Source organism: Plectropomus leopardus, chromosome 8 (assembly GCF_008729295.1).
Source record: "Plectropomus leopardus isolate mb chromosome 8, YSFRI_Pleo_2.0, whole genome shotgun sequence".
NCBI lineage: Eukaryota > Metazoa > Chordata > Actinopteri > Perciformes > Serranidae > Plectropomus > Plectropomus leopardus.
The window spans coordinates 4,809,310-4,819,244 of record NC_056470.1 but is presented as its reverse complement, the minus strand read 5'-3'; the positions used below and the strand labels follow the sequence as shown (position 1 = coordinate 4,819,244).

Sequence of the window (9,935 nt, the reverse complement as noted above, 5' to 3'; positions counted from 1 at the left end):
AACCCTCTACCCCCCCCCCACACACACACACACACACACACACAGAACCCATGATATTTTCTGTACTGACCTTGCTTCCTTGGTGGGTGGGCCCTTACTGTTTTGAGTGTGTGTGATTGCATTATGTTTAATAGCGAGGGAGAGTGTGTGCGTGCGGGGGTGTCATGAGGAAGGAGGGTGCAACTGAGAGGCCAGTGTGAATCTGCTAATGACGAAAAACAACACGGCTGTCAAGGCCTCCCAGGAGCAGGTCGAGCGAAGTCACTGGGGGCTGAGGCGAAGGGTCAAAGGTCAGCATCACGGCCAAGGGCAGGCCTTGACCTCTGCAGGGCTGAAAAAGTGGGAGGCGAAAAGAGTAATCTGTGGAGGAGGAAGAGCTTCCAGAGTTTTTCTTCTCAAGAGGAAAAGTTAGCATAAAACTCATTTTAAAAAAACAACACTATTATGAAGATCCTAAATGACTCCACCAAAATACTTTACCCAGAATCAAAAAGAACAAGAAAAAGTATTATTCTTTGTTTAATCTTTAAAGCACACTGACCGACTGAACACATGGAATATTTCTCAAAGTACAAAAAAAACAACTTTTGTTGTGCAAAACCGTGAGAATTAAAAACAAAAAGTAAATTAAACATGATGGTGAAAATCTGAGTTAACGGAGCTGTATGCGACATTAAGAGCATATCTATGATTCGGTCTGAGCCGAGATTGTCAGAGCAAACATTACTGACAGTAACAGCAGTGCTGAAAGAACTAACGTATTGACTGAGGGGGACGGGGGGGGCGTCCTGCAGGGTTTGGGCTGTCAAGACCCGCCTTCTAAACGGCATGTGCAGTACAAGATCCACTGCCCCACCCAAAACCGCAAATCCTACAATAACCACGCTTTGTTCAAAATAACTCAGTTAAGCAGCATGTTTAAAGTGAACATTTGGAGACATTTCACACATGTAAAACTACAGCACCTTTTACACTGCTAGTTCATGGCGGGAATATTGTGCAGTTATGCCGCCTCACTGTTCTGTAGAAGATGTAGGATCAACAGTCGGGAAGATGGGACAATGGGCACAACGGGTGTGATGCTTTGACAAAGTGTTATGCATGCGACCCACTGTGGGATATTTTAAAAGCAGGTCATAGCAGTTAACAGTTAACTGAAAGAATAAGAACAGTAGGTGAAAATTTCCACAAATTGGGAATACAATTACACTGAAGAGCTCCTTACCCTCTGAGCAGAGGATGAGGTCAGCCGCAAATTTACAGAGATGATACATGATTGTTAATGTCATGTAATGCACTTGTTATTGTTTAGAGAATGCGGCCAGCAGGCACGCGTATGTCACACTACAGGCTGACCCTGTTGTGTGAGACGTCAAGCCTCTTTTGGTTTCAAAAAGCTGGCATGCTGTCTATAATCACACACTGGAGTGGCATGATGCCGCCATTGTTTAGTTCTGTATAAAACGCAAAAAAAGGCATAAAGAGGAGACTTGGTAGAGGCTCTACAGCGCAGTTTAATTGACGATTATATCCAGTGTAAATTAATTTTTTTTGCTTATTATTAAAATACTGAGCAGCACATCTCCACAGTTAACGTGCCTGTTAGTAACGCACCTGACTGAAGCGACTCATATCACAGATTGTGCAGATGACAGAAGGATGCAAAGTCAGTAGAGGATTAAAATGCCAAAACATTAAATTATTTTCAATAAACTTAGTTTTAAAAATATAGATTATTTTTATTTTACTTAACTTTACTTTAATGTATTTATCATCCAAAATCTGCAACCTGAACTGCATGTTCTTTGTTTCACCCAGAACTGAACCCAGAAACAAAATTAAGACAAAATACCACCCATGAATCACCAGGACTTTGCTGGAGGGTGGGCACTATGCTTTTTCGTCAATACAGTTGCCGTTATCGGCAGTAATCGCCCGTAGCTGTCGCATGAGTGCAATGCAGAAAAGCGCTGATGAGCTAACCAGTGGCACACACACACAGGCACTCACTTGCAAACAGAGGAGCTTAGTTAAAACACACACAGAGGAAGCATGGCTTCATTCTCTGCTCAGGACGCCATTACTCCACTAAAATAAATAGTGGTTTGCTGCTCTATTAATGTTCTGAATGTCGCATATAGAACCTTTAAGTGACTTAAATCACCAGTGCAAACTAAACTGGTCGAGAGTTGAGATTTAGAAAAAAATTAAAATGTAAAACAAAAATTATACAACTACAATTAACAGATATCTAACATGAACAAAAAAAACATAAATTCTCACTTTTGTTGATCACAGCACTTGTTGTAAACATCCATTAAAAATTGACTAATTACAATTTACACTTAGAAATGTTTTCCAAAACATTTCTTCTATTCCGATCAGACAGACACATCACTGTAACAAGATGAGGCTTCACGCAGTGGTTACTGTCATAACCGTCAAAGTGTTTGGCAACTTAAAAACACCTCAATAAATTTAGAGAAATCTCTGTGAGCTTTGGTTGCCCCAGCCAGCAGGTTTCTGAAATCTATATGAGGTGTGACATCAAATTAAGTTTGTGACCTAAAAATCAGGAGGGGTTCAGGAGTTTCCATCCATGTCAGACACCTGAAACCCTCAATAGTCCCTTTAAAACTCGAACATTAAGAGCAGCGTGAATCACGTCACTGCAGCGGAACCCAAGTGAAGAACTTCACCTGTCACAGTACTTTAACAGATAAAAACACATAGTAAACAAGTACAGCATAATAAATAGTACTATAAAATCAAACTAAAATGTACAATTTTTTTTTTGTTTCATCCTGATTTGGGTTGGAAATGTGATTTTGAGGGTTCACTTGAAGTGAGTGTCTGTTTGTGTCCCACCGGTACACTCTGGGTTTGTTGGTTTAGTTCACAATAAGAGGCGTTGTCTCATCGGTGTTCCCGTCCACCTCTGCATTAGCTTTGCGATAAATCATGAACTGGACAGAGATCTGAAGTGCAGCGTTAAGGAAATGTCAGAAATACTGAAAAAAAAAGTCTGATTATTGTAAAACAAAATGATTTGAGTGGGTTTCAGCTGAAAACCAACACAACTATGTATGTATGGATATGTGCATGAATGATAGACAGATAACCCTGACAGCGTTGCTGTACTTTATCCCTTATGCCTAATTCACACAAGAGTTTAGCCCTGATTTCCTGCCTGCCTAACGTTTTTGGAGCTCACAAACAAAAGCCCCAGGTTCAGAGGCAACTGGCATTGGCTCAGTGCTCACTCAAGCACAATGTGTGAACTGTTCAAAGACACAAGCCGAGAGGCTCACCGATGCATCGCAGATGCTCCACAGATGCCGAGCATGCTAAACATCTGGAGCTGTTGGGGACTTTGTTGGCAAGCTACAGCCAATGAGTGCAAGAGATGGATTATGGTCAGAGACAAGCAACTCTGTGGCACTTTCTTAAACGTGTGTGTCTAAGAGGGAGAGCAAATGTGACAGAGAGACAGAAGGAGAAGGTGGACCACTGCACACAGTGTTTTTTTTAAGTTTTTAGTCTAATAACTTAATCAGAACTCTGCTTTGTCACGGTTTATCTTTGTAACCCTCCCAACCCCAGGTTCTTGTGTTTAGTGTGTTGTCTTGATGACCTGTTGCCAGTCAGTCATGTAATGTGAAAACCACAACATCAAGACTCCAGATGACAAGATAGTAATGTGTGTGTAAACAGTACAGAAATCTGATGACTCTGAAAGACACGTGGTGTAAACTTGGCTTCACTTAATGAACCACAGATGACTGTGACAGCAGAGCTGTGCCATCTTTCTCCGGGTCCTTTTGAGAGTTGGCCCTTAGAAAACTACAATACCCAGTCATCATGAGGTCCCATGCTTCTGCCTCCTCTATAAGTTCTCAGAAAACAAAGCAGCCAGCGACATCATACTTCAGTCTACCACTTTTGTGGGGTGTAAAGAGGCGCGTGGCCTCCAGGGGGCTCTAATGAAGTTTCACAGTCTTGTTTCTTTGCTGGTGAAGCTACTTTTCCTGAGTGTTTGGACCTTTGATACTATTGTGTTGCCACACGTGCAGTCATGAGACCTAAACCCATCTGATGAGGTGTCCTCTCTTCCAGCTCAGCACTGCCTAAAATGTAGCATGTACGTGGGATTAAGGACAGCCCAGATGCCTGCCAACAGGGGCCAGGTTTTTTTGTTTTTCTTAAAGGATACAATGAGGTCCAAGGAGAGGGTGCCGAGGCTGCCGATGAGCCAGGGCAAGTGATGGACTATGTAGCTGCTCTCGCTCTGGTCCCAATCGGGGTTCTTAAGCAGGACACTCAGACCATATGTAGTGTTTCCCAGTATGACCAGCGCAAACAGGAAGTAAGAAACTCCTTCTGTCGACTTCCTCTTGAACTGTGGGGAGAAATGAGAGGATGGGGAGGGGAAGTGAGATGAACAAAGACAAGGAAGAGAAGATGTCTAACACAGCCACCACATATGCATCACAACAGGGATGTGTGCAGGTTACAGAGACAGTCATCGATGCTGTCAGTTCATTGTATTCACTTTCACCTGCTCAACTTTCAGCTACACTGAATATTGCCTCTCTCACTTACAGTTTTCACCTTTTGTACAGACTTTAACATCAGAACACAAGTTGTAGTGCTTTTACAGTTTTTTTTGTCAGATACTATTATAACTTCATGTGCAGTACCTATTCATCTGCTTTATCTTAAACCATACCAGTCGTTTTAAATATGCAAATATTTTACTTTTGCGTGGTCACCAGTTAGACGTGAAAATATGGCTAGCTCTACGCACACTAAAATGACTTTTTATCCAGATGGACTCTGGTGTGTTTGGTGATGGCTATTTTAGGGCTGTTTCAGTTAAACAAAAAGGATGTAACACTTTTTTCCAAATAGTGTTAGACTGTTAAGTCACTGGGAAAAAAAATGTTATGTACCTTCAAGCATTGGAGCTCGATCTAGCAGTAGTTTCACTAACACAGGTTTAATTACAAAAAGAAAAGTGTTAAAATTGTAATTTGTAAGTGTTGAATATACAGAGATTCTGAAGTAGTGTCATAGGGATACTTATTCTAATTATCATCATTTTCTTTTTTTTTTAAGATTATTTTTTGGGGCATTTTCCCATTATTGATAGAATAGTCTGAGAGTGACAGGAAAGGTGGGAGAGAGAAGGGGGAATGGAACACAGCAAAGGGCCACAGGCTGGACTCGAACCCGGGCCGCTGCAGAAGCCATATGGGGCGCATACTCTAGCAGTTGAGCTAGAGGTTGCCCCTTATCACTATTTTCATTTTGTTATTAGCATTAGCACACATATTAGCATCAGTTTTTGTCTGACACCTACAGTATGCAGCCATAAGTACTTAAGAATCTACACAGTTGTAGCAGAACCCACTTTGTCATACTCACATTAGTGTACATCTGGGGAAGTCTGGAGCAGAGGTAAAGCACTGACGACACTGAGCCAATGGAGAAACCAATAATCTCTTTAGGGGTAAAAGCCTGAGGTGACAGACAGGCAGACACAATGACGTTACACCAGCGAAAAAAAAAAAAGCCAGACATCACTTGTTTACTTCCCTCAGGTCAATAGCTAAACAAAATGTGGCTCACCTTGATATGATTACTGTCAGAGGTTGAGAGCAAGGTGCGACTTCTGAACCCAGACGGAATAACTTCCTGTTGGGTGCCGAGCCCGGGGAGGTTGGCGAGCCTTGTGGTGAAACCGAGGAGACAGGTTACACCAACCACAAGCAAAACCCTCCTGCCTGGAGAAGAGACACAGAGACAACACCTGGGGTCAGCATCAATAGTAGGAAAGACACCTAAGCACATTCCTCCAGACAATGGTCACTGTGTCAAAGATCACCGGTGAGGGAACAAACACCACAACATCATGAGGTATGTGATGACATCGTAGCAGGGGACAGCCATTAACCTCCTTCTGTCTGGACTGGTGTTGGATGATTGTTATTAAGTACTGATGTGAGAAGCTTGTTCATTAAGCAGCTACGTCAGATAAAACTGATCTGAGAAATAAGCAGCACCTTGTTAGTAGTTGAATCATTAAGACAATGACTGCAGTTAAATACATTTAACGTCTCAGGTCGTATTGCAAAATTTCATACATATATATCGGCTGATATATCAATATCAGAATTTTTTACTCCCTGATAAAGGCATCAGCCCAAAAAATTCCAGTATTGGCCAGGCTGTATTGTAGTCCATATGTTAAAAAAGGCCAACAGGAAACCAAATGAGGCACTAGGATAAACATAAGGCTCTAAAACTCAACAGAACAAAACAAGAACTTGGTTGATATATTGTAAATTTATAAAAAGTTGTGACGTGGTGAAAAAACACAAACACTCACTTTCAGCCATTCTGTTCCTCATCTTGTAGTACAAGTACATTCCCAGCATCACCAAGTCAGCTATGACGTAATAAATGGCTGTATATGTCTGAATGACAAGGAGAAAAGCGTCACAAATCATGACAAAACTCTCACAAAGTCACTGTATTCTGTTGTTATCCTGTTTTTGTTGCCAGTGATCATTGAAAGTTGCTGAACATAATTTCATTGTATGCTTACAATGACAATTAAGTGTTTTACGTCTGATTGTAATGAATTCACTTTAAAAATCTATTTGCATTATTACTCTACAGAAACAGGCAAGTGAAAATTATTAATAAGAATTTCAATAATCAATCATCTGTCAATGACCATAACCCAAACAATAATTAGCTTGTAACAGCTCTAAAAACAGGACAATTTGTTTGTTTTGGACATAATATACATAATATTTTATAAATAACAAACTTTTGCTTTAAATGATAAAAGAATGTTTTTAAAGGTCTAGTGTGTGGGATATAGGTGAATATACTGGCAGAAATGGAATATAATATAATAAGTATGTTTTGTTTAGTGTATAATAACATACCAAATACTGACTCTAGATAGGGACATAAGCATTTTTGGACGAGTGGCCACCATGGTTAGCAGCCCCTCCACAATGTGCAGCATCAGAAAAATGCCAACTTTTTTTATGTGAAACTGCTTTATGCATTGTTTTTAGCGCTCTGAATCCCTTGGCCGTCTGTTTTAGAGAAGAAGAGTCGTCTGTGGACAATTTAGATCCCAGTAAAAACCTCCTCAACACTGAATCCTGACAGAATTCTTACCAGGAGAAGTTTCAGCTGGTAAAAATCTGCAATCCTCACCTCTAGGTGTCATAAAAACCTCCCTAAATCTTACATGCTGCTCATTAACGATATACTTTCTAGTTTTCATAGAATCTAATGATCATTGCTTTTGCATTTTAAGACCAAAGAACTGATCATAACCAATTATTCACAGTGTAATGGATTTAGATTTGGTTAGTTTAACTCCTATTCTATCATAGGAAACAACTTATGTAAAATCATTAAATTACAACCAGTCACCTGAAGTGGAAGCTGGTCGGCCAAGAAGGAGCCCACCAGATTGCAGGTGTCACCTCCCAACCACAGCAGCAGAAACCAAATGGAGAGGGCACTGTCCATATTCCCTGTTCTACACGAGCTGTAATATTGTCTGCAACCAGACACAACAGACAAAATGATGTTTAGATAAAACAGCACTTCTCTGAGAGGCACAGACACCACGACAACACAAACACCTACGGAAGTGAAGACACCATGAAGCAGAGGATGGACAGGAGGCCTAGGTAGACGCTGGCCATATCCCTGGCATCTTGGGCACATTCTCCAAGTCCCTCCCAAACCCACTTGGACCCATTAGGGCACAGGGAAGTGAAGTTTCCGTCAGTGGTCACTCCAAATTGACCACGTGTGGGGTCTTCTTCTGTCCACATATTCTGCTGTGGACAAAAGCCTCTGTAAATGTACAGTTGATTCAATGAAGAACATAAATACGCATATTTCCAAATATCTTTACATTGCAAGCCTAAAAAAAAAAAAAAAAACCCAAAAAACATGTTTACACGGTGTTTCCAAGAGAGCATACAATGAAAATGGGGAACAATATGTCTAACCATTTGTGACAGATGTTTAATTTTTTGAAGCTTTAGCACACACATAAAACCTAAGAGAACAACACCGACGCAGCAGTAGTCTCGACAAAACACAGTTATCATGTTACCTCGGTCGTAACTGGGTCAAAGGCTGTTTAACACTTGAAAACTACTCAAAAACAGACTTTTAAAATCCACTTTCTGCTTGCGCTAACACAAAACAGTTCAATACGTTGTGCTGAGCGTGTGTACATTTATATATTGGTTAACAATAGAAAACATACATATTACAAACAAAATACACTCAACAGAAACCACCAATAACCAAAACTATGTTAGCTCCCTTGATAGCCAGCTGCGACAACTCCAACTACCTGTAATGGACTCGCGCTCTCGCCTGTGGCTTTTAGGTCGAAAACGTCGACAAACTAACAAACTGGAAATAAATAAAGCAATTTTATCTTGCCTGTGTGGTCACAAAAGTCCTCAGCCGAATAAAAACCTCCCCGAGACTGTGGAAACTATGCGGAAACAGGGAACATAGGTAATAAACAAGCCAGGCCTATGTGCGCGAGCTGGTTGGTCGCGAGGCTGGAACGTCACTGCATCAAAATGAGCACGTGACTGGGCTCGTGGGCCGCAAAACACCAGTCTGGCCTTCAAAATAAAAGTTTAATTTGGGCTCACTTCGTCCATTTAATAAGAATTTTATCCCTCGTCATGGGTTGAAAAAATGTCACAGACGTCCCTCTAACACTCTGCGAATTTGAGAAGCATGAAGGAAGAACAGGCTATACTGGCAATGATAGTAATATATATGTATATATTTTAAAATCTTTTTGCATCCGGTTCGTATACTGCACATAATAATAATAACAACAACAACAACAACAACAACAACACACACACACACACACATATATATATATTCAAACCATTAGTCTGATTCATAACGATCAGGATCAACAGCTCAGTTTGATCTGATTGAGACTGTTATACACAATTGTTAAACATTTATCAAGGCTGTGGAACACGCCAACGGTATGCTTTCATGTTAATGTTACTTATCTTTAGAACTGGGAGAACTTAATGAAGGGAATTTTATCTTCCGGCGCTCATACATTTCACATACTCTCATCAAATATCTACAAGCCTTGTTAAATTACATTATTTAGCCCCGCATGGCAATTCAGTCATTAGTTCTGAGCTGTCATTAGCTCTGAGGGCCTCCTGCATTCTTCAACAAGCTTTGCATTTTAGTATGCAGCTGTGAAAAACAATACACCTACTGTGCCATACCCAGGTCCATGAGGCTTGAATGCAAATGTTAATAATGATCTTTTAAGAGTTTGTGACGCTAAGTCGTTTAACAGTGACAGTTAATTTCCTTTGTCAAATACAGATATAAAATGGCTAATTTTCGTTATCACAATATAACAGAGGTGACTTTTAATCATAATGGCCTGTCCTGGTTATCTTGTTTTTTTAGATAACAAAGTCAAGAGAAAACATCCTACCTGGAGGAGACGATTAAAATCCGATGTCAGACTTTGAATGAAAAGAGGGGATAGTACGACAGATTTCCGGAATTTTAGTGGCGATGCAAAAAATAGGTCAGCTGACGATGTGTCAGACAGAGGACTCAGCACCTCGGCGTGCTGATGTCAGCTGCTGCGGTTTTTTTTTCAGGTTTGCCATAAGTCAAGTCTCTACAGCGTCTTCACGTGCTTCCCATAAACTGGCTCCGACCTCTGGTTCCGCTTCAAAAGGTGATTGTAGCAACAGAGGGGGCTGAAACTGGAGATGCCGAAGCCGAGGCTGCGACTTTTTATGCTGATTTACTAATTTTCATTAAGCCATAAGCCATTTCAACATTTAGTGAATGTTCACCAGAGTTTAGGTCCC

At 40.8% G+C, this 9,935-nt stretch overlaps 1 protein-coding gene across 1 annotated transcript; it reads right to left on the bottom strand.

The window, feature by feature from the left end:
* Positions 1-506: 506 nt before the first annotated feature.
* Positions 507-8,611, bottom strand: slc66a1 (solute carrier family 66 member 1). The gene is made up of 8 exons (XM_042492502.1): positions 8,497-8,611; positions 7,681-7,877; positions 7,462-7,591; positions 6,392-6,479; positions 5,632-5,786; positions 5,428-5,520; positions 4,214-4,399; positions 507-2,978 (listed from the first exon to the last, which is right to left on the bottom strand). The coding sequence occupies exons 2-8, from the start codon at positions 7,869-7,871 to the stop codon at positions 2,892-2,894; spliced, it is 930 nt and encodes a 309-aa protein (XP_042348436.1). The 5' UTR covers positions 7,872-7,877; positions 8,497-8,611; the 3' UTR covers positions 507-2,891.
* Positions 8,612-9,935: the final 1,324 nt, after the last annotated feature.

Bases quoted from the DNA above. Each gene is read 5' to 3' on its own strand.
- slc66a1 (XM_042492502.1), bottom strand. From the start codon at position 7,871: ATGTGGACAGAAGAAGACCCCACACGTGGTCAATTTGGAGTGACCACT. The intron at 5,787-6,391 runs GTGAGTGTTTGT...TCTCTTCTCCAG, and splicing joins GAGGAACAGAATGGCTGAAA to GCAGGAGGGTTTTGCTTGTG. The intron at 4,400-5,427 runs GTGAGTATGACA...TTCTCCCCACAG, and splicing joins TTCCCCAGATGTACACTAAT to TTCAAGAGGAAGTCGACAGA.